Here is a 24,572-nt window from a genome sequence, read left to right on the forward strand (position 1 = left end):
ATTTATTTTGGGGAGGGGGATGTATATAACAAGCATTTCATCAAATATTATCTCTATTCATGAATTATCAAAAATCTATTGTATAGAGTGCTCAGAATTAAACTATAATAAAGTAAGTATCTTCTCTAAGAAACAGTAAAAATCAAGTCACTTAATTTCTATGTCCCTCAGTTTTATCAGGAATTCAGTCAAACTATACATCTTTCTAAATCTCCTTCTAGTTCTAAAATCCTGCACAGAAGAGTCTGCTTAAAAAGAAAAGGAAAAAAAAAGGCATAGTATACATGTACAATTAGAAATATTTTAATATTATATGTATTTCTAAATTAAAATGCCTCATGTAAAATAAAGCAAACTACTATCTATAAACAGATTTTGCTCACTTACCTCAAGATTTTGACATTCCTGAGCAGAATTGGTAGGCAGACCAATCCACTTGATTTCTTTTTTTTCCTTTGAAATTATGTTCATTGCCATTAGCACATTTAAAGCATCATAAACTCTTCTCCTAATATTCTTCTGGTCATAGGCCTGCTAAAAAATAATTTTTAATGAGTGATAAACTCCAAGGGTTAAGATATAGTCACAGGATATTAAGATATTTAACTATTATTATTATTATTATTATTATTATTATTGTATCTTTAGAGTATTTAAAGAATTCCATAGCCAGTAAAATACCCTTCAAAAGTAAAGAAGAGATAAAGATACTTCCTAACAATCTAAAACATAAAACAATCTAAAAAATAAAGATTATGACACCTACAGATCTAAATGAAGAAACACTAAAGGGCCTTCTTTAAGCAGAATAAAGATGGATGGGATCTAAGATGGGAGTTTGGAGACACAGTATGGAATGAAGACCACTTGAAAGGTAAATCTGTGGGTATATCTCAATTAACCTCATTGTATAAAACAATACGTCTTGTAGAATCAAGAATATATATAGAACTAACATACATGACAACAGTATGTATATCAGAGGGGTAATGTTAAAGTGGGCTGAAACCCTGCATTGTCTGGGAGGATACTAGACTCTGAAAAGAATGCATGTTTCAAGCTCTAGGTGAACAGTGCTTTCAAGTATGTGGTCCAAGGACTAGTACCGATCTGCAAACTGTTACTAGTCTACAATGAAAATAGGGAACTTGCACAAAACATCATTACATAGAGCACTAAAACACACGGTTTACTTCAGCTGATTTTTTGTTTTGTTTTGTTTTTAATGGCAGCAAGATTTTCTCAGTGAAAGAGACTGTTTCAACTTAGATTGTGGAAAAAGTCCATTTTATTGTGGACAAGCAGTTCCTAAGAACAAAATCCAATCAATCAAATGCCATGATAATAAAGGATGCTGGAGTACACTGAATCCATTTAAGTACAGAACTAAACTTATATAAATAGGAGATTTAAGTTATAGAACTGAGTGTAAATATTAGAATTCCTGACACTGTAGGGGCACCTGGGTGGCTCAGTCACTTAAGCATTTGACTCTCGATTTCAGCTCAGGTCATGATCTCATGGACTGTGAGTTTGAGTCCCATGTTGGGCTCTGTGCTGACAGCGTATAGCCAGCTCGGAATTCTGTCTCTCTTTCTGCCCCTTCCCAGCTTGTGCGCGCACTCTCTCTCTCTCTCTCAAAATAAATAAATAAACTTAAAAAAACCCTGAAATTCTGACACTTTAGAAATAACAATAATATTGGGGCGCCCGGGTGGCTCAGTCAGTTAGGCATCCGGCTTCAGCTCAGGTCATGATCTCGCGGTCCGTGAGTTCAAGCCCTGCGTCAGGCTCTGTGCTGACAACTCAGAGCCTGGGGCCTGTTTCAGATTCTGTGTCTCCCTCTCTCTCTGACCCTCCCCCGTTCATGCTCTGTCTCTCTCTGTCTCAAAAATAAACATTAAAAAAAAATTTTTTTTTAAATAAATAACAATAATATAGTAAAAAATATGAGGAAGAGGCAACAAATTAAGTCTGCTTATGTTCTCCTTGATATTTTAAAGGGTCTGGGATTCAACACATATGAACTATTCAGACAGATGAACTAACTAATAATAGAGGTTTGGCACAATATATTCATTTAAAGTCATAATAACAACCATAATAATATTATTCTTTTAACAATTATCATGAATATAGTCAATCTGAATCCTGTGGTAGAGAGGAAAAATAGGAGATATAAGTACATATAAATATATTAACTTTTTCCTCTCTATAATCAACATACTGGTACAGGTGATAACAAACAAAAGAAATAAAATATTGAAGTTACTTAAAGTTATAAAGATAATCAACTAAAGAACTAAAGACTACAAATCTTCCAAATTATCAAAAAAAATAATGCAGAAGGGAATAGAAAAAAACCCAACCCTTGCTTCTATTCAGGGGTGAGGATAGGAATGGTTAGTAAAAATGTATGTTGGATGATGAAACATGTTAAGAAAAAATGCCTCCGTACAGTGACATCTGAGTGAAAACTGGAGGAGAAAAACCATATGGCTCCTTAGCAAAGAGACTCAGACAAAGGAAATAGCAAGTGTAATAGTCTCATAAGGAGCATATCTGGCATAGTCACCCCAAAACAAAAAAATAAAAAACCCACCAATCTCATTCATGACCAGTGTAAAACTCCTAAATTTTCAGGAAATTATACAGAATTTGATTGAATTCAATATCCATTTCTGATTTTTTTTAATTAAGAAAAATGAAAGAGGGGCGCCTGGGTGGCTCAGTCGGTTAAGACTTTGACTTCAGCTCAGGTCATGATCTCGCAGTCCGTGAGTTCAAGGCTCACGTCAGGCCCTGTGCTGACAGCTCAGAGCCTGGAGCCTGCTTCAGATTCTGTGTCTCCCTCTCTCTCTGTTCCTTCCCCGCTCGTGATCTGTCTGTCTGTCTCTCTCTCTCTCTCTCTCAAAAATGAATAAATGTTAAAAAAAAAAAGTTTGGAGAAAAATGAAAGAAATGTTATGTATGCTATAGTGTAGTAACTGAGATAGTGCATAGTAGCAGATGAGATCAGAGAGGTAATGGGCCAGGTCACATAGGGTCTTGTAGAACATTTTGAGAACTTTCACTTTCACTCAGAATCAGAATGCCATATATCTTCTCTACAGATGCCAGAGAAAAGAAACATCTAATGGCTCACAAGAAAAATCTCAAAGTGATCCAAAAAATATAAATAGTTCCACTCACTCACAGTCTCTGAACACAGGTAATAAAAGTGAAAATTCAGACAAACAAACAAAATTCCCTATCACCTGAAACTATAAAAATTCTAATGCCATTCTTAGGTCAGAGAGGAAATTAAAACCAAAGTTGCAGAATATCTAAAGTAGAACATTATATCAGAATCAATGGGATATGGCTAAAGCAGCGCACAAGAGGAAAAGTCACAGCCATAAAGATTTTCATTACTAAACAAAAATAATAAAAGTAAATAAAGTATACATCAGAGTCTATAGGGCAGAAAAGTAACAAAAGTAACTTCAGGAAAGAGAAGAGACTATTAAATGAAGATTAAAAAAAGAAATTAACTGCAAAAGAGGAGGGTCAGTACAAATTCAAGAGATGGTTTGTTGGGAAAAATAACTGCAAATAATTTTTGAAAATTTTTTAAAAAATTAATGTTTATTTACTTTTGAGAAAGTGAGACACAGCATGAACCAGGGAGGGGGAGAGAGAGAGGGAGACACAACTGAACTCACAAACCTCAAGATCATGACCTGAGGTGAAGTCGGAAGCTTAACTGACTGAGCCACCCAGGTGCCCCTGCAAATAATTTTGAGAACACGAATGAAATGGAAGATTTCCTAAGAATATATAAAACACCAAACTGAATCTAAGAGAGAAAGAAATTTTTTTAATGCTTATTTCTTTTTGAGAGAGACAAAGTGTGAGTGGGGGAGTGTAGGAAGAGAGGGAGACAGAGAATCTGAATCAGGCACCAGGCTCTGAGCTGTCAGCACAGATCCCGATGTGGAGCTGGAACTCACAAACTGTGAGATCATGACCTGAGCCGAAGTTGGAAGCTTAACTTACTGAGCCACCCAGGCGCCCACAACTGAGTTTTTAATAGACATGTTCATGTATTATTTTTTCAATGAAAAACAAGACAAAATTTTCTAATTGACTTGGACATAGAAGAAACACTAAAGGACTCAGAAACATCTCCAAAGTCATTCAAATATAAATATTCCTTTTGTAACCCCCAAAACTATGTTTTAAAAATACATGTTCATCTTTATGTTTAAATATATAATATTTTAAATATAATATATTAAATATATAATAAAATAATCCTTTCTAAAACAAAACAAACAAAAAGTCAACAACAAAAGAACTCCCCAGAAGACAATATGAAACCCTCAAGTAAAGGAGTTGGGGATTCCCTAGCTTGTCTGAGTCCTTAAATCAAGGACACAGTCACCCCAGAGATACACTGTTCCATCACTCATCACATCAACGTCAAGGGAATGATCTACCTACCGAATCAGCTGCCAAATGGTTATTTGAATTGGTGAACTCTGATACCAGCTCATCAGCCACTTCATTATATGATGTTGTACCTTTCCGCTGAACTTTCTCACACACTTTCATGGAAAAATGTCTCAAGCCTTTTCCATTTTTATCTCCTTTTTTGCTTCGTTTACTAAAAGAGAAAAATATATTTATACACCAGACTTCCTTTACAAAAAAATAATGTGAGAATATAATTTGATTTTTGTTTCAAGTGGTAAATTTTAAAGAATTAAAAAAAATTTTTTTTTTGTTTATTTATTTTTGAGAAAGAAAGACACAACGTGAATTGGGGAGGGGCAGGGACAGAAAGAGACACAGAATCCAAAGCAGGCTCCAGGCTCTGAACTGTCAGCGTAGAGCCCGATGTGAGGCTTGAACTTGTGAACTGCGAGGTCATGACCTGAGACAAAGTCGGACGTTTAACCAACTGAGCCACTCAGGTGCCCCTCAAGTGGTAAATTTTAAACTGAATTAGAAATGAAGAAACGTTTTTGAACTTACAATGTTATATATAAACTTATAATGCTTTTGCCTTACAAGCTTAATAAAGTATGAAGTTAGAGTGCTTTTCTACACACATCATTCATTTATTCAACAAGTATTTACTGACCAGTAACTTACTATTATGTGCCAGGTACTGTTCTACACACTAGGAATAAATCCATGAAAGGAACCGACAAAAACACTGCCTAGCCTAGTAGAGTTTACATGCTTACCTTTTGGTATTCTATGTATGCTACAGTTCTATTTCACCTAAAATTAAAAGTACCACTTTCATCAGTTTCATTTATCTACTAAATTTTCAAACAGAGGTCATACTATTAATAACGGATCTAAGTCTTCAATTATTTTAAGTTTGGTTAATGCCTAGGCCCAAACTTTGATAACTTACTAACATTTTCAGGGGTTCAATTTAATTCTACTAATTTCTGAGTGCCAACTATATGCCAAGAACTGGAACAAGGACTAGAGCACACAAACGACAATTGAGGCAAAATCCTTTCTCTCAGTACTGAGTCTTGGCAGACGGGAGAAAGACAAAACAGACCTAAAAGGACAGAGAATTCCAATATAGTAAGGTAAGTGCCACGTCAGTTATTTACAATATTCATGGGAATTAGGAAGAGGGACATCTCATTTAACCTAGAGGAGGAAGACTTGCTGGGGTAAAAGCCAAATGAAAGCAATAAACAAAATGAAAAGGCAACGTATGGAATGGGAGAAAATATTTACAAACCCTTTATCTGATAGGGGGTCAATATCCAAAATATCTAAAAAATTCCAACAATTCATTAACAAAAAAACCCACACATCCAAATTAAAAAATGGGCAAAAGACATGAGTAGAAACTTCTCTAAAGAAAACACACAAATGGCCAACAGCTATATGAAAAGGTGCTCAACACTGCTAATCATCAGAGAGCTGTAAATCAAAACCACAATGAAGTATTACCTCACACCTGTTAGGATGGCTATGTTTAAAAATTGACAGAAACAAAAGGTAGGTGTTGGTGAAAATATGGAGAAATTAGAACCCTTTTACAAATGGAAAATGGTACAGTTGCTATGAAAAAAGTATGAAGGTTCCTCAAAATATTTAAAATAGAATTTCCATATGATCCAGAAATCCCACTTCTGGGTATATATCCAAAAGAATTGAAATCAGGATCTCAAGGAGACATTTGCACTCTCCTATTCACTGCAGCATGATTCACAATAGCCAAGATATGGAACCAACCTCAATGTCCATAGGTAGATAAATGGACTAAAAAATATGGTTTATACATACAGTGGAATATTATTTGGCCTCAAAAGAGAATGAAAGCCTGCCATATGCAGTAAACAAGGATGAACCTGGAGGACATTATGCTAAGCCGGTCACAGAAGGACAAATAATGTATGATTCCACTGGTATAAGGTGTCCCACACAGTCAAACACATAGAGGCAAAGAGCAGAATGGTGCTTGCTGGAAGGAAAGGGGAAATAGGGAATTGCTCAACAGGTATAAAGTTTCATTTACGCAAAATGAGCAAGTTCTAGAGATCTGCTGATACAACCTAGTGTCGGTAGTCAATGATAATGTACGCTTACAAATTTGTTAGTGGTAAATCTCATGTTAAGTGTTCTTAACACCAGCACCAGCACCAGCACCAGCAGCATCGCCACAAAGATAAACATGCACTTGATCACGTTCCACCAGTATAATTATATTCATTTATAAATTATTTACATGTTCTGTGTTACATACCTTAAGAAATAGACTAAATGTATTTTTTAAAAGAATGAAGTAAGGATATCTACTTTCTTTTTCCCAAATTCCCAAAGAATCACGTGGCCATTCACTGTGGTCAGACTACTGCTGAAATACTGGGAAGACGTTAAAGGTGTTAAGTGGGGGAGTGACACAGTGAGATTTTTAGTTAGGCAGAGATTCTGGCTGCAAAGTAGAAGATGTACTTACGAGGGGCAAGAGCAGAGACAGGAAGAACAGCTGAGAGGCAAGCCAGGCAAGAAATATCAAGTCCTGAAACTGGGGCAACTGGTAGGGTTGGATAAGAAGAGACGGCTTGGCATAAATTTTAAAGATAAAAATCAGTAGAAGGAAGTGACTGATGTGAACGGTGAGAAAGAGGGAAATAAGAGAATGACCCTCAGGAAGAGGCATCATTTACTGAGATCAAGGAGACATGAACAAGTTCATGAGTTCCATTTTAAACCTGCTCATCTGCACAGTCCAATACCTAGGTATACTCACACGCAGCTACTGAGCACTTGAAATCTGGGAAGTCTGAATTGAGATATGTTTTAAGTATCAAATACACACTGAGTTTCAAAGCTTGTATGAGAAATCAATGTAAAATATCTGAGTAACCTTTACATTAATTACATGTTGAAATATAATATTTTATTTGTTTTTTAAGGTTTATTTTGAGGGAGAGAGAGATTGTGGGTGACTGGGGGAGGGAGGGAGAGGGAGGGAGGGAGGGAGAGAGAGAGAGAGAGAAGAGAGAGAGAGAGAGAGGGGGGGGGGGGGAATATGCCAAGTAGGCTCTTCACGGTCAGCATGGAGCCTGACATGGGGCTCAAACTCATGAACCATGAGATCATAGCCTGCGCCAAAATCAAGAATCAGACACTTAACTGACTAAGCCATCCAGGTGCCCCTGAAATATAATATTTTAGATACACTGGATTAAATAAGAGATATAAAAATTAACTTCAGGGGTGCCTGGCTGGCTCAGTTGGTAGAGCACACAACTTTTGATCTTGGGTTTGTGAATTCAAGCCCCATGTTGGGTGTAGAGATTAAAAATAAAATCTTATCCTGAGATCATTATTACCCTATATATTAACTAACTTGGATTAAAAAAAAAGAAATATCCAGACACTAAAAATAAATAAATAAAATCTTTAAAAAATTAATTTCATATTTTTTATTTTTTTAATTATTATAAAATTAAAAGTCACATGTGGCTCCTATTACATTTCTATTGTGGGGCACCTGAGTGGCTCAGCTGGTTAAGCGTCCGACTTTCACTAAGGTCATGATCTCACAGTTCATGAGTTCGAGTCCTGCATCAGGCTCTTCTGTGCTAGCAGCTCAGAGCCTGGGACCTGCTGCGGATTCTGTGTGTGTTTCTCTCTGTCCCTCCCCTGCTAGTGCTCTGTCTCTCTCTCAAAAATAGTAAACATTAAAAAAAAAATCACATTTCTATTGGTCAGCAATGATACAGAGTGACGTCAATAGAATTTCCCAATCAATATATTCAATAGATAGTTAAATATGTAAGTCTCACTTTGTAAGTGAGCTTATAGGATAGGTCACTTATAAACTTATCAGCATGTGTACCATGCCAACCTTCTTCCTATCAGTCTCAAAGGATTAGGTATTCCTCTTTGTTTTTAAATCTAACCTCCTTTTTTAAAGATAACAGCTTTATTGAAATATAATTCACATACCGTAAATTCCATTTTTTAAAGTATACAATTCAGTGGTTTTTAAGAATTATGCAACCATGACCACAATCTAATTTCTTCACCCTAAAAAGAAATGCTGTACCCACTGACAGTCATACCTCACTCCCTAGCCCCTACTATTCTACTCTCTGTTGCTATGGATTTGCCTATTTGCCAAAGTCAACTTTTCAACTTGAGTTTTTCACTCCAGTGCTTCTGTTTCTGTATTTGCTCTCCTTTGAGCTGTTCTATCCAGTGTTTGTTCTTAATATATAACTTTATTGTGAAACTGGAATCTGATAAAGACTTCAGATCCAACTGCCACTTTAAAGGGAATACCAAGGACAGAAGAACATGTTAAATTACACTACAGGGATGCAATAAGCAAACTTTTTTTTAAAGTGTATTTATTTTGAGAGAGAGAGAGAGAGAGAGAGAGAGAGTACACATGAGTGTGAGCAGGAAATAGGGCAGAGAAGGAGGGAGAGAGAATCCCAATCTGTTTAGCATGGAGTCTGACGTGAGGGGCTCATCTCAGGAACTGTGAGATAATGACCTCAACCGAAACCAAGAGTCAGATGTTTAACCAACTGAGCCACCCAGGTGCCCCAGTAAGCAAACTCTTTAGGCCTTCTCTTTAGGATACATAAAGCGGTTTCTTCAATTAAAAATCTGTAAGGGAAAAAAAGAGGGAGGGAGGGAGAGAGAAGGGGAGTTAGGGGGGAGGATAGATACAGAAGGGGAATCTACAGATTTTATAAGACATATAAATTTATTTCAAATAGACTATAACACACACACACACACACACACACACACACACACACACACACACCAGTTATAGGGGACTCTGGGAAAACAGCAATAGCAGTATAGTTTTCAAACTCTCCAAATCCCCATATAAAAAGAGAACAACTAGACAGCAAAACCAAAACTCCATGATAACACTTACAACAAAAGGAAAGGGGTCAAGCAGTTATCCTGCTTTCTTATAGTAACTGTACCTGCAGGTAAATAAATAGTAAAAGAGGGAAAGTGTCTTTATATAAAAATAGTGCCAGTAGTTAGAATAACACTAACTGCAACTCACAAGAAATTAAGAGTTATAACCATTAAACACTGGTTGTGTTACCATCATTAAAAAAAAGAGACAATGGAAGAACACACATTATCTATAGTCTTGCCAAGGATCAAACACCAGTCTACAAAGCCACTGAATCCTATTGCCAAACTACACGAAACACCGAAAACAGGAAGATACTGAGATGCACATGAGTATGAAATCAAGAAGATCTAGACTGTGGGAAACTGCAGAGGACAAACAGCCTAGTTTCAACAACTAAAGTATAAGGAAAATAAGGGGACAGAAGGGAAATCTATATATAAAAGATAACTTTTTTTTTTAAGATAACTGTTTTTTTAAACTTTATTTATTTTTGAGAGACAGAGAGACAGAGCATGAGCAGGGGAAGGGCAGACAGAGAGGGAGACAAAGAATCCGAAGCAGGCTCCAGGCTCTGAGCTGTCAGCACAGAACCCGACACAGGGCTCGAACCCACAAACTGTGAGATCACAACCTCAGCCAAAGTCGGGCACCCAACTGACTGAGCCACCCAGGCATCCCTCAACTTTTTAAAAAAATGGACAAGACTAAAATGTGCCAAAGGATGCACATTTAGGTAATAAAACTATTTAAAAATGCAAGGAAGTGATTACTATAAAAATTGGGATAATGGTTAATTATAGAGGAGAGAGGGTATAGTTATTTGCATGGGACATGGCTTCTGGGTTATACTTCTTGATCTGGCGATGGTTATAAGACTGTTTGCCTTAAAGTAATTCATTAGTCATACATTTGCTTTTTGATTTTTCTGTAACTGGTATTTATTTATTTTTTAATTTATTTATTGTTTAATTTACATCCAAGTTAGTTAGCATATGGTGGTGCCACAATGATTTCAGGAGTAGATTCCTTAATGCCCCTTACCCATTTACACCATCCCCTCTCCCACAACCCCTCCAGCAACCCTGTTTGTTCTCTATATTTAAGAGACTTTCATGTTTTGTTCCCCTCCCCATTTTTATATTATTTTTGCTTCCCTTCCCTTATGTTCTTCTGTTTTGTATCTTAAATTCTTCATGAGTGAAGTCGTATGGTATTTATCTTTCTCTGATTTCACTTAGCACAATACCTTCCAGTTCCATCCACGCAGTTGCAAATGGCAAGATTTCATTCTGATTACTGAGTAATACTCCATTGTATGTATGTATGTATGTGTATATATATATATATATATATATATATGTATGTATATACATATACATATATCACATATATGTATATACATATTCAGTGCACATATATGTATATACATATACATATATCACACACCACATCTTCTTTATCCATTTACCCATTGATGGACATTTGGGCTCTTTCCATACTCTGGTTATTGTCGATAGCACTGCTATAAATACTGGGGTGCTCATAGGCCTCTTCGAAACAGTATACCAGGTATCCCTTGGATAAATACCTAGTAATGCAGTCACTAGGTCAGAGGATAGTTCTATTTGTAATTTTTTGAGGAACCTCCATACTGTTTTCCAGAGTGGTTGCACCAGTTTGTATTCCCACCAGCAGTGCAAGAGATCCTCTTTCTCTGCATCCTCGCCAATATCTGTTGTTGCCTGAGTTGTTAATATTGGCATTCTGACAGGTGTGAGGTGGTAACTCACTGTGGTTTTGATTTATATTTCCCTGATGATGAGGGATGCTGTGCATTTTTTCATGTGTCAGGTGGCCATCTGGATGTCTTCTTTGGAGAAGTGTCTATTCATGTCTTTTGCCCATTTCTTCACTGGATTATTTGTTTTCTGGGTGTTGAGTTTGGTAAGTTCTTTATAGATTTTGGATACTAGCCCTTTATTTGATATGTCGTTTGCAAATATCTTCTCCCATTCCGTCAGTTGTCTTTTAGTTTTGCTGATCGTTTCCTTCGCTGTGCAGCTTTTTATTTTGCTGAGGTCCCAATAGTTCATTTTTGCTTTGTTTCTCTTGCCTCCAGAGACATGTTGAGTAAGAAGTTGCTGCGGCCAAGATCAAAGAAGTTTTTGCCTGCTTTCTCGAGGATTTTGATGGCTTCCTGTCTTACACTGAGGTCTTTCATCCATTTTGAGGTTATTTTTGTGTATGGTGTAAGAAAGTGGTCCAGGTTCATTCTTCTGCATGTCACTGTCCAGTTTTCCCAGCACCACTTGCTGAAGAGACTGTCTTTATTCCATTGGATAGTCTTTCCTGCTCTGTCAAAGATTAGTTGGCCATAGGTTTCTGGGTCCATTTCTGTGTTCTCTATTCTGTTCCACTGATCTGAGCGTCTGTTTTTGTGCCAGTATGTAACTGAATTATATTTTACAAAAAAAACCCCAGCAAACAAAACATGACATTTGAAACAGATAGAAATTTGAATACTACATATTTGATATTAAGGAATTATCATTAATTTTCCTAGGTATAACAATGATATTGTAGATATATTTAAAAAGGAGTTAAGATACCAGTACAGAGATTTATGATGAAAATGATAGGATGCCAGGGATTTGCTTTACAATACAAGAGGGAGTATATACAAAATGAGATATGCCATGAATTGATTGTTGTTGAAGTTCAGAGATGTGCACACACAGGAGGTTCATGATACCAGTCATCTACTTCTGCATTTTAAATTCTCTAAATTAAATAGTCTTTTAAAAAGAGAGAAAAAAGAATGGTTTGAGCATATCTTTGATTATTTATAATGGTTTAGTCCTATCCTCAGTTTCCTATACTCAGCTCAGCTTTCTCAGGAAGGGGTGTTTAAACATCACAATACCCTATTAATATAAAGGACAACTCAACATACACAATATGTAACTCTGGATCCTACTGCAGTTCTCATCTAGATGAGTGACAGAACCATCCACCCAATCACCCTAACCAAAAACCAGATTCATCCTACGTTCTTCTAATTCCCTTTCTAATGAATCAATCTAATTGTATCAAATCTAATCTACTTCAAGGCCTAACTAGCTTTTGAATTTCACTTCTCTAAGTTCTCACTGCCCTAGGTCCAGGCCCTCATCATCTCTCTTAGAATATCACTAGAGCCTTATAAGGGTTCTCCTTTGTGCTGTCTAGAGGCATTCCAATCCCTCCTCCATAAGGCCATTATGGTGATCTTTCTACGTAAACTGGATCACGGCCTATTCAGTTTAAAATCAGTGGTAATGGCAAATAGTAAATACTTACTGAATGCTATGTATGTGCTAGTTACTGTTCTAAGTAATTTCATTTTTTAAAAGAATCTACCAATTCCCATTTGCTACATATATTTTCACACAAAGCCCCACTCTATGCTGATTTGCCCTCAGTGTTTGGGGTATTTAGGATACAAATGGCTAGCCATATGTAAATATGTATAATTAGTACAAGGTAGGCAAAAAAAGTAAATAAGAACTGTTAAAAATAGTGCATGAGTTATTTCTGAAAGAAATATGTTGTGTATGGGGTTTTATATTTATGCTAAGAAGTGGATAATGGTTTAAGTAAATAAAATTCTCAACTCCATGTTTATAAACTTTTTAAAAGCCAGGGATGGAGCAGGGTTGTTGTTTTTCATGTAATTCTAGGTCTTTTTTAAAAAGGGAGCAATAAGAGGCACCTGGGTGGCTCAGTTGGTTAAGCGTCTGACTTTGGCTTAGGTCATGATCTCACAGTTCATGGGTTCAAGCCCTGCATTGGGCTCTGGGCCAACAGCTCAGAACCTGGAGCCTGACACAGATTCTGTGTGTGTATGTGTGTGTCTCTCTCTGCCCCTCTCCGACTTGTGCTCTCTCAAAAACAAATAAACATTTTTAAAAAAAATAAAAAGGGAGCAATAAGATAGCATAGTGTAGGGCAATCACCTGACTAATTTGCCTTCTATTGTCAGACATGGATAATATTTAAAGGAAGAAACTAAACACAGTCCTTAAATAGGAAAAACTAGAAACTAGACTTTCAATAGCTGATGAACATGACCTTGGAACAAATACAAGACCATATATAAGAATTTTATAAGATTAGTTCAGTTAATGAAATAAGATTTAATTATAAAATAGAAATAGAAAATAAAATAATTTTATAAGATTTTTTAGGATTTTATAAAAATATATTTTTATATATTTTATAAAAATATAAAGATAAAATAATTTTATACAATCAGTTCATGAACCTGAAGAAAACTGGTTAAATACCAACATTGGTAAACTATTTATTAGCTATGTATTTTGAACAGTTTACTTCATTTAGCTCTGACCCATGATACTCCTCTGCCTGAAAAACAGAAATACAAGTGCCTGTCTCACAAGGCTGCTATGAGGAAGGATTAAACTCTTCATGAGTTACCAGAATTTTCATGAGCAATACAAAACTGAAGGATACTACTCAGCCCTGGCTGAATCAAGAAATTAAACTTGGCCAATAAACACATAAAAAGACCCTTAACATCAATAACCATTAGGGAAATGCAAACAAAACCCCAATGAGATTAGGATGGCTATTATCAAAAACAAAAAGAAGTGTTGTGAGAATGTGGAGGAACTGGAACCTTTGTACATTGCTGGTGACAATGTAAATGGTGCAGTAGCTATAAAAAATACTACAATGGTTCCTCAAACACTTAAACATAGAATTACCATCTGATCCAGTAATTTTACTTTGTGTTATTACAGCTAAACAAATTAAAAATAGGGACTCCAACAGATACTTATTATACCCACCTTCACAGCAACAATATTCACAACAGTCAAAAGGTGAAAACAACCCAAAAGTCCATCAACATATGAATAAACAAAATGTAGTACATGCATATAATGGAACATTATTTAGCCGTAACAAAGAATGAAATCCTGATACATGCTCTAACATTAATAAACCTTAAAGACATGGTAAGTAAAATAAGTCAGAGATGAAAGAGTAAATACTATATGATTCCTCCCACATGAAATAGAAACAGTCAAGTTCATAGAGACAGAGAGTAAAACTATGGTTACTGGAGCTGGGGGAGGGGGAAGTGGGGAGTTATTGTTTACTGGGTACAGGATTTCAGTATGGGATGGTGAAAAAGTTCTGGAGATGGATAGTGGTGATAGGTGAACAATAGTTTATTATTTATTTACTCAGTGGTTCTTTTGGTTTTAAACTTCTTTATGTTTTGTTGTCTTTTATGCTTAAGTGTTGATGGTGTCATGGCTTCATTAGCCAGTATATTTTTGTAAAATAAGATGCCATGGTTTTAGCATTTCATCATTAGTTATGGCTAAAAACCCAAATTCAATATACAAAGGATCATGCCTCTCAGCAAAACATTTACAAATTCTATTGTTCTTCATTCTTTAAACCACTCCCACTTCAAATCTGGTTTACTACTATCATGGTCACATTCAGAAAAGGTCTGCCTTTTCTTGAGAAAATAGTTCAGGAATGCTCATTTCACCATCATAAAATGAGAGTTAAAGACAAAATAGTATAAAGTTTGCTTTCTAATGTAGTTAGTAATTTTATTTTATTTTATTTTTTTTAAGTATATTTTTGACAGAGAGAGAGTGTGCGCACGTGCGCATGAGTGGGGGAGGCGCAGAGAGAGGGAGACACAGAATCTGAAGCAGGCTCCAGGCTCTGAGCTGTCAGCATAGAGCCGGATGTGGGGCTCGAACTCACGGACCGTGAGATCATGACCTGAGCCGAAGTGGGACGCTCAACCGACTGAGCCACCCAGGCGCCCCTGTGGTTAATAATTTTAAATAATAAACTTAAAACTAAGCCTATTTAAAAATTTTACATAATTGTGAAATGCTATAAAAATAAATGCCAAAGAAGTACACATTTCACATGTATTCTGTGTGATTTTCAGTTATGTTACACAAATTAACCTTAAAGAGTAACTCAAATTACGTCAAACACCTAAATGTAGGAGCAAAAACTATAAAACTCTTAGCAGAAAACACAGGCTAAGGCTTCATGACTTTGGCTTTTTCAATTGTTTTTTAAAGATGACACCAAAAGCATAAGCAACACAAGAATCAAAAAACATATATTAAACCCAACCAAAATTAAAAACTTTGTATTTCAAAGGACACCATCAAGTAGGTGAAAAGATAACTGAGACAGAATAAGACATTTTTTTGCAAATCATATATCTCATAAGGATCTTGCCTCTATAATACATATAGAACTCTTACAACTCAATAATTAAAGACCAAAGGATTTAGAAAGACTTTTTCAAAGACGATATATAAAGGTCCTATAAGCACATGAAAAGATGCTCAACAGCATTAGCCATTAGGGAAATGCAAATCAAAACCATGATGAAATATCATTTCACATCCACAAGGATGGCTCTATAAAAAAGACAAATAATAAGTGTTGGATAGATGTGGAGAAATTGGAAGCTGTTGCTGGTGGGAATGTAAAATGGTACAGCTACTCCAGAAGACAGCCTGTCAGTTACTCAAAAGGCTAAAGAATTACCATATGACCTTGCAATTCCATTCCCAGGTATATATATAAAAAGAAAAATGAAAACTTGTTCACAAATGTTCAAAGCAGCATCATTCATAATAGCCAAAAAGCAGAAACGACTCAAATATCCAACTTTAATGAACAAATACACAAAATGTGGTATATCCACACCATGGAATAAAAAGGAGTAACATACTAATATATGCCACAACATGGATGAATCTTGAAAATATGCTAAATAAGGGGAGCCTGGGTGGCTCAATCGGTTAAGCATCTGACTTCAGCTCAGGTCATGATCTTACAACTCGTGGGCTCAAGCCCCATGTCAGGCTCTGTGCTGACAACTCAGAGCCTGGAGCCTGCTTCAGATTTTGTGCCTCCCTCTCTCTGCCCATCTTCTGCTCATGCTTTCTTTCTCTCTCAAAAATAAATAAACATTAAAAAAAAAAAAAAGAAAATATGCTAAATGAAAGAAGTCAATTACAAGCTTAACCAAGGCAAAGAGTCCTATTTCCTTGATATCAATTCTGTTAAGTTTCAGCCCTGGGGAAGAAATGTCTTTGGTGTAATATCTATGTGTATGGAGATGAAATGTGAGGTACAAAGGGATTTGGAAGATTGGCAAGCTTCAACTTGCTAGGTGCTCCTTGGATAATCTTCATTTCAGTGCCCTCATTACCTCCCTAATTCATTCTCGCTTTTTTAAAATTAAAAAAAATTTTTTTTAATGTTTATTTTTGAAAGAGACAAGTGCGAGTAGGGGAGGGGCAGAGAGAGAGGGAGACACAGAATACAAAGCAGGCTCTGCACTGCCAGCACAGAGCCCGATGTGGGCCAGAACCCAGGAATCGTGAGATCATGACCCAAGCCGAAGTCAGATGATCAACTGACTGAGCCACCCAGCTGCCCTATTCTTGCTTTTCATACTTGTTACCTCTAAGCCTAGAGCCTCTCCATTTCAGTCAGTATAGGGAAGAATGGTTTCCATTTCCAATTCTGACTTCTCCAATGCATATTTTGGGATGTGAATTTCTCTACTACCACTTGTCCTTTATTGTAATCACAATGGCTTTCATATAATTGGAAAATCTATATCTTTACCACTTTTTATAGCACTTTTAGAGATATACTTCCTTTTATTATTTTTTACATGAAAATTTCGATAGGATTTTAGGGTTTGGGGTATAAACATGATGTTCAGTCTATCATCTTAAATTGGAAGCTCACTATCTTTTTTTTTTTTTTTAAGTAGGCTTCACACCCAGTGCAGGACTCAACGCAAGGCTTGAACTCTCAACCCTGAGATCAAGACCTAAGCTGAGATCAAGAGTCCGATGCTTAGGGGTGCTTGGGTGGCTCAGCTGGTTGAACATCCAACTTCAGCTCAGGTCATGATCTCATAGTTCATGGGTTTGAGCTCTGCATCAGGCTCTGTGCTAACAGCTCAGAGCCTGGGGCCTGCATCAGATTCTGTGTCTCCCTTTCTCTCTGCCCCTCCCCTGCTTGCGCTCTGTCTCCCTCAAAAATAAATAAACCTTAAAAAAAATAAAAAAAAAAAAAAGAGTCTGACATTTAACCAACTGAGCCACCCAGGTGTCCAACTCACTATCTGAATCTTAGAGTTTACTTTACTTAAGTTTTCTCAGAATCGAGCTATTTGGAACACCAGGACCCTCTTTCCAAATAACACCAAAATATGGCTACAGGGTATAAACACTATGATCTCTATTAGTTTATTAATATAATAAAGAAACCAGTAGGAAGTGTTCTTTACCAAATAAAGCCAAATTGAGAAAAAAAAAGGAAAATAAATAGAAAACAAAACTACTAATATGGTATAGTTTGAAATGCATGTTAACTTTTATAACTTCGTTTGAAGTATTCAGATGAATTATACCCAAAGAATATTATCTTTCCAGGTGCTTAACTAGAACCTATAACCACTGTCTTTTTATATTTTCCCAATAATGATTTATTTTTATTTACAAAAGTAATAAAAACTTCATTTCCCACTTAAGTGAGCCAACAAGAATACGTAAATCAGCAAAATAATTTCATGTGGTAATTTAGTAAAACAATTTAGAAAAAACTCTTTACTTTCCTGGAAGTATGTATCCATTGTGTTGGGTATGGGTGGAAGAGGAGGTGTGAAATGGGAAATAAATATTTATTCCTTATGGATCTTCATTCTCTCCCTCCTTGGGTTATATCATTTAGGCTTGCGACCACTTATGTGCTAATGATACTACTTATATACTAATGATATCATCACTTAGATAACTAATAAACTTATTGAACTTCATTATGTCTAAAACAAAATTCTTCCCAAACCTACTCCTAAATACACTAAATGTAAATGGCATCAATATTCACCTAGCTGTTCATGTAAAACAACCAAAGCTATCCTTTATTTCTCCTCTTCCTTCCTTTAATCTATCAATAAATCTTGTTGGTTCTATGTCTATCATTTATCCATTTTTTTTCCCATCTCCACTGCCAGGCCACTGTCCTCTGCAATAGTCTTCTGATTTTCCTGCTTTTGTCCTTGTCTCTTTAGAATCCATTTACCCCTCAGTAGCCAGTGACTTAAATCATGCCATTTCCCTGCTGAAAATCCTCCTTAGAACAGAAACCAAACTCCCTACCAGGACCTGCAAAGGTCTTTCATCATGATCTGAACCCTGCCTACCTCTCCACCCTCATGTCATATCACTCTGCTTTTCTTTTTTTTTTTTTTTTTTTTTTAATTTTTTTTTCAACGTTTTTTATTTATTTTTGGGACAGAGAGAGACAGAGCATGAACAGGGGAGGGGCAGAGAGAGGGAGACACAGAATCGGAAACAGGCTCCAGGCTCCGAGCCATCAGCCCAGAGCCTGACGCGGGGCTCGAACTCACGGACCGTGAGATCGTGACCTGGCTGAAGTCGGACGCTCAACCGACTGCGCCACCCAGGCGCCCCTCACTCTGCTTTTCAAACTATCTCTAGGCCACTGTGCTTCCCCAAATACATCAACCTGGTTCCTCAGTTGGGAGCTTTACATTTGCCACTCCCTCTGCCCAGAATCCCTGTCTCTCCCACCTCACCTAATCTATTTAGCAGCATGACTCCTTTGCATTCAAATATCACCTCCCTTTTTAGGCTTTCTCCAAGGTAGCCACAATCACTTTTCTTATTTATTTATTTATTTATTTATTTATTTATTTATTTTTTTGTATACCACTTACCGTAATCTAAAAATAATCTGGGGTGCCTGGGTGGCTCAGTTGGTTAAGCATCTGACTTTGGCTCAGGTTATGATCTCACGGCTGTGAGTCTGACCCCACGTCGGGCTCTGTGCTGACAGCTCAGAGCCTGGAGCCTGCTTCAGATTCTGTGTCTCTCTCTTTCTCTCTACACCTGCCCTGCTCACATTCTGTCTCTCTCAAAAATAAACATTAAACAAAATTAAAAAAAAATAAAAATAAAAATAATCTTATTTGCTTATTATACTCCCTCCCCCCCCATATAAGCTCTCTAAGGGCAGACTTACTGTCTTGTTTATTATTCTCTCCAATGCTTAGAACATAAGCTAGTAGATATTAAAAATGTTTGCTAAATGAACAATTTCATAAACATCATTGAAGCTGTACACATATTAACTATACTGATTTTGATTACTATTAGCTTATTACAGTTTACATTAGTTAATTATAAATTATTAGTTTATTATAAATAAGTGGAATTCTAACTTTTCCACCAACAAAAAGATATTGAGATTACATGAGCCTACAGGAAGAATACAACACTAGCGTGCCAAATCTTCATTTAAGACAAGAACAAAGAAAAACACCCACAAGCTGCCATTGCCGCCTGTGGGGCACCCAGGACCTTCTGAATCCCTCAGCAGAGGTTCAAATGGAAAATTAGATCTGGAAGAGATGCATGTAGAAGACACCATCAGATTCTGTCCAAAGGAAGAAAGAGAGAGTGAACAAACATCTTTCAGGATTAAACCCCCAGACAAGAACAGAAAGGGGATTTTCACATCTTCTTCTACGAGCTCTCTGAAAAGAAGTCCAGTGGATCAGAATACAGGGAAAAAACTAATGAGAATCCCTCAAAGGATCCTTTACCTACCAAACAAGATTTCTTCAGAAACTGACTTGCTCTCACAAATGACCTTGACAAAGGAACAGCTGTGTAAGACATACTTAAAGTTGCACTGTCAAGTGTTAAGATGAGGATAAAAACATTGAACGTATCTCTATATACTGATATATAAATCCCTGAAGAAAACAAATACAAATACTTACAGATATAATACTAAATCAACATACAAAACATTGAAGAGATAAAGACTAGTCTATGGTTGAGAGCTGGCTTTTTGAACCTCAACTCTGGGAGAAGGGAAACAAAGATGTTTCACAGCGTTACAGAAGAACACAATGCATTTGGAGGAAAATAAACATTTGTAAGAAAAACAATAGGGGTGCCTGGGTGGCTCAGTCAGTTAAGGTCTGACTCTTGATTTCAGCTCAGGTCATGATCTCATGGTTCCTGATGAAGCCCTTGTTGGGCTCTGCACAGACAGCATGGAGCCTGCTTGGAATTCTTTCTCTCCTCTCTCTCTGCCCCTCCCTTGCTTGCATTCTCTCTTTCTCCCTCTCTATAAATATAAATAAATAAACATTAAAAAAAATCACATGCAGTAATCTTCGTGACTTGATTGTGGGGGTGGGGGTGGGATTCATTGTAGAAAAGTTACGTTAAAAAATAAAAAGAATAAAAATCACTAGAAAAAAAGGTCACTGAATCATATGCAAAAAGGAAAAGTTGAATCAGTGTTTATACCAACAAACTCAATCTGGCACTTTTATATGTGATCTTTAGAGGTCTCTCTTATGAAGGAGTGTAAATAGAATCATGTTTTTTATATTGTTGGCAGTACATAAGGGCCACCAATCATAACTAATGAAAAGTACTATAAAAGGCCTTATGCATTGCTGAATACATCATAAGAACTTGTACTGCTGCCCTTTCTAGGGATAAACACAAAGACCAGCAGGAGCTAGAAAGAGGAATTTCCATTAGGTAGGAAGAAAAGAATATATTTCCCCATATATTTCTATATGATATAGCAGTTCCTCAGACATTATTTTATCTGTTCAAAACAATTAAGAATCAAGAACCAAGCAACAAATGCCACAAAGGAACAGAAGTACAGCCAGTCCCAATGCAAGAAAACACACATTTTAAAAAATACATATCGCCTCAAGGTCCTCACTCAGAGTCTTCTCATTTTTATTTTAGACTGAATGTTAACGCATTTGGCTACCTAGTTTCTCAGGGCACAGCAAATCAGAGGTGGCAAACTAGAAAAGAGATAAGACAGAAAACTATTTATCATCCTGAGAGCAAATGACCTAACAAAAGAACAGAGATTAAAACACCACTGGAAAAAGGAGTTAAAAGATCTTAGAATCAAAAATCAAAAATTAAATTTAGAAAGCACAGCTGGGGAAGTTTTATTTAAGATAGTAAGTAACAACCTTAGAGAATTCCTGCCTCGAAGACAACAGGTCTTATTTTAATATAGTGCCACACTGGGCACTATAGAGCCCCTCGTGGCTCTTATATAGAGCCACCTGGGTGGCTCAGTTGGTTAAGCATTCAACTCTTGATTTTGGCTCAGGTCATGATCTCAGGGTTAGTGAGATCGAGCCCCACACTGGGCTCTGTGCTTACAGTGCAGAGCCTGCTTGGGATTCTCTCTCTCCCTCTCTCTCTGCCCTTCCCTGCCTTGTGTTCTCTCTCTCTCTCTCTCTCTCAAAAATAAATAAACTTAAAAAAAAAAACCAGCACAACATTAATATGGTACCTCATGTAGTGGCTTTCATGGCATACTGAACTTTAATGACCCTACATGATCGTTTTTATTCCTGGAGTTTCTGACTTGGTGGACATTCATACTGCATTCAATACTCCACAGGTGATTCTTTTTTTTTTCTAATTTTTTTTTAATGTTTTATTTATTTTTGAGATAAAGAGAGACAGAGCATGAACGGGGGAGGGGCAGAGAGAGAGGGAGACACAGAATCGGAAGCAGGCTCCAGGCTCTGAGCCATCAGCCCAGAGCCCGATGCGGGGCTTGAACTCACGGACGGCGAGATCGTGACCTGAGCTGAAGTCGGACGCTTAACCGACTGAGCCACCCAGGCGCCCCTCCACAGGTGATTCTGATGCACACTGAGAAACACTGTCCTAATAGTCTAAGGAAATGTTATATTGTACTCGACTTATTAGTTAAGAAAGAAGTGAGAATTTACTACAATCTTTAAATGTGTTCAATAAAACTTCTTTTTAAAAAATCTGGGCATGTTGAGGTAACGTCGAATATTCACTTTGGTAGGACACTTCATCCTCCAAAAGGAGGGAGAGGGCTAAATAATACACTACCAACAGCCAATCTACTAACAGGATGATTTCTTTTGAACCTATGTAAATATAATGAATTTATGTAATGACAAATTAAATACAACACTCAATGAGGTATAAAATAATGGCAGAAACTCAATTAAGTCCTGTGAAGAAAAACATCTCTAATTAAACTAGAATCGTCCAGACATCAAACTCCTCTCTACACAGTAGCATCTCTCAAACAAAACACTTAACGCTTATACTCACCTTTCTGAAAAATCAGAATCTATAAATTCTCTAGCTCGTTTTCTATCACTAAAAAGAAAAAAAAAAGATAGCATAAAAAGAACAGGTATTTAAACACAACTTTATTTTATGAATAATTTACTGTAACTTGTCTAGTTTCACAGCAAATATATCAAAACACAAAACCTAACAAACATGAAAGATATGTCCATAAAATAAAAACTATAATTTTATCATAGGAGTAAGAGATCACAACATAATAAAATTTATCATAGGATCAAAAAGACCACAATATAATACTGTAGGCTGAAATGAGCTCGAGGAATATGGGAAGCAATGTTGCAGACTTAGAAAGGCACAGAAAGTATGACTCATTCCAGAACAACAGAGCAATCATTCCACCCCTAATATGAAACACAGCTGGGCTGAAAATACCCAAACCCTGGCCATCTCCAAAGCAGGCCAACACGACTGGCACAGGCATGGCTTTCATGTTATAATCTCTCAAGGCTGTGCAGAAATCCAAGGTAACTTCTAGGTCCTCATGTATTAAGGACTGAATAGAGGCCATGGGATTACAGGTGATGGTGTCGTTTCATCTCATTTGATAGTGGAAAAGGATGTATTCATATGAAACTATTCTGTCTCTAATGTGTGTTTATATGTGTATACACATGAACATGTATATGGCTTAAAACACTTTGCCAGAATTATTTAACATCCTGGGAACAAGAAAGCTCTTACACAACCAAAATTTACTGTCTGCTAACTCACAATTGTAAGTCAAACTTACTCTACGAGTACAGTATGTCACCATGAAAATAACTTCTAAAGTGACAAAATGAAGTTTTGAGTCCTTTATCTTAAGATTTTTTTCTTTTACAGGACGATTAAATGGTAAAATGATAAGGAGCAGAGAAAGGCTGGGTAAGGGTATCTACAGGCAGAGATGAAACATGTAAAAGTTTAATACTAAAAGTGGTAAATGAATAACGCAAGGGATATTGATTTAACTGTCCAGTGTTTTAAAAGGATCAAGAAAAAACTCAATAAAAATTTTAATGTATTTGGCTTCTTTTCCCTAGTTCCTTTTCTGGTTTTTAAGGAAATAAAAAGTTATAGGAAATTCGGAGGATAGCCAACACTTAATATAAAACTCTTTTCTTATGTTTATTAAAACAATATAGTTCGTGCATCTCCAAAGCAGCTAAATGTGATAATCATAAAAACAGTACTTTTTGAGAGGTGAAAAAGTCAGAAGACACAGGTACAAATTATTGTATTTAAAAATGATTGCTCCATAAATGATTCATATCTGAGATATAAAGTGAAATAAAACAGGTGATTTTAAAGGCCACACATTAGTTTTTAAGGACTAGACTAACATGAAACAAGAACAGAACACAAGAGAGTGAGAGGAAAAGATCACAGCTTAAAAAAAGTTTTAAAAATGGTTAACTTGCAACAACAGTCTTACCCTGGGACCCAGCCAGTAGCTTCTGCTATGTGTGTCTGAGTAACCATTGCTGGTGCAGGGGTATATGGACTCCCAATCAGAACACTTCCTGAACTGGTTAGTCTCTGTGGTGTGCTTATAATCTATAAGGTTAGGACACAGAAAATAATATTCTTAATTATAAAGAAAAGCATACATGTAGAAAATCATGTTGATTGCTAAGCTACATATAAGGAGGAAATCTCACTGCCTAAAATGTACTTAATATCAATCATCTAAATCATAAACTTTGATTTGCTTATATTCTAGGATCTTAAAGCACAAGTATCTTGAATAGTGATATGGCTTCAGGTTTCAGCAAGTGAACAGCAATTTGGAAGGATTAAGTTGGTAACTAACAATGTTTTAAAAATGAGAAAAGCAAGAAGCTTTCTTTGAAATTACAGAACCTAACTGCAGT

General features: G+C 36.4%; 1 protein-coding gene and 1 long non-coding RNA gene across 9 annotated transcripts in view; both read right to left on the reverse strand.

The window, feature by feature from the left end:
- TFDP2 (transcription factor Dp-2) overlaps positions 1–24,572 on the reverse strand; it is a 183,555-nt gene that overhangs the window by 23,985 nt on the left and 134,998 nt on the right. For 5 of the 8 annotated variants that reach the window (XM_058730081.1, XM_058730084.1, XM_058730085.1 and 2 more), the window contains 4 exons: positions 24,134–24,255; positions 22,678–22,725; positions 4,486–4,648; positions 388–534 (listed from right to left, as the gene is read on the reverse strand). In XM_058730081.1, the coding sequence (XP_058586064.1) occupies positions 388–534; positions 4,486–4,648; positions 22,678–22,725; positions 24,134–24,255 (480 nt within the window). The remainder of the gene's footprint in view (positions 1–387; positions 535–4,485; positions 4,649–22,677; positions 22,726–24,133; positions 24,256–24,572) is intronic. The other 3 variants (XM_058730082.1, XM_058730088.1, XM_058730083.1) reach the window with 2 other exon arrangements.
- LOC131511944 (uncharacterized) lies at positions 3,619–4,219 on the reverse strand. The gene is made up of 2 exons (XR_009261834.1): positions 4,011–4,219; positions 3,619–3,722 (listed from the first exon to the last, which is right to left on the reverse strand). It is a non-coding gene; the product is annotated as an uncharacterized LOC131511944 (long non-coding RNA).

The sequence above is a fragment of the Neofelis nebulosa genome, chromosome 5 (genome assembly GCF_028018385.1).
Source record: "Neofelis nebulosa isolate mNeoNeb1 chromosome 5, mNeoNeb1.pri, whole genome shotgun sequence".
NCBI classification, from domain to species: domain Eukaryota; kingdom Metazoa; phylum Chordata; class Mammalia; order Carnivora; family Felidae; genus Neofelis; species Neofelis nebulosa.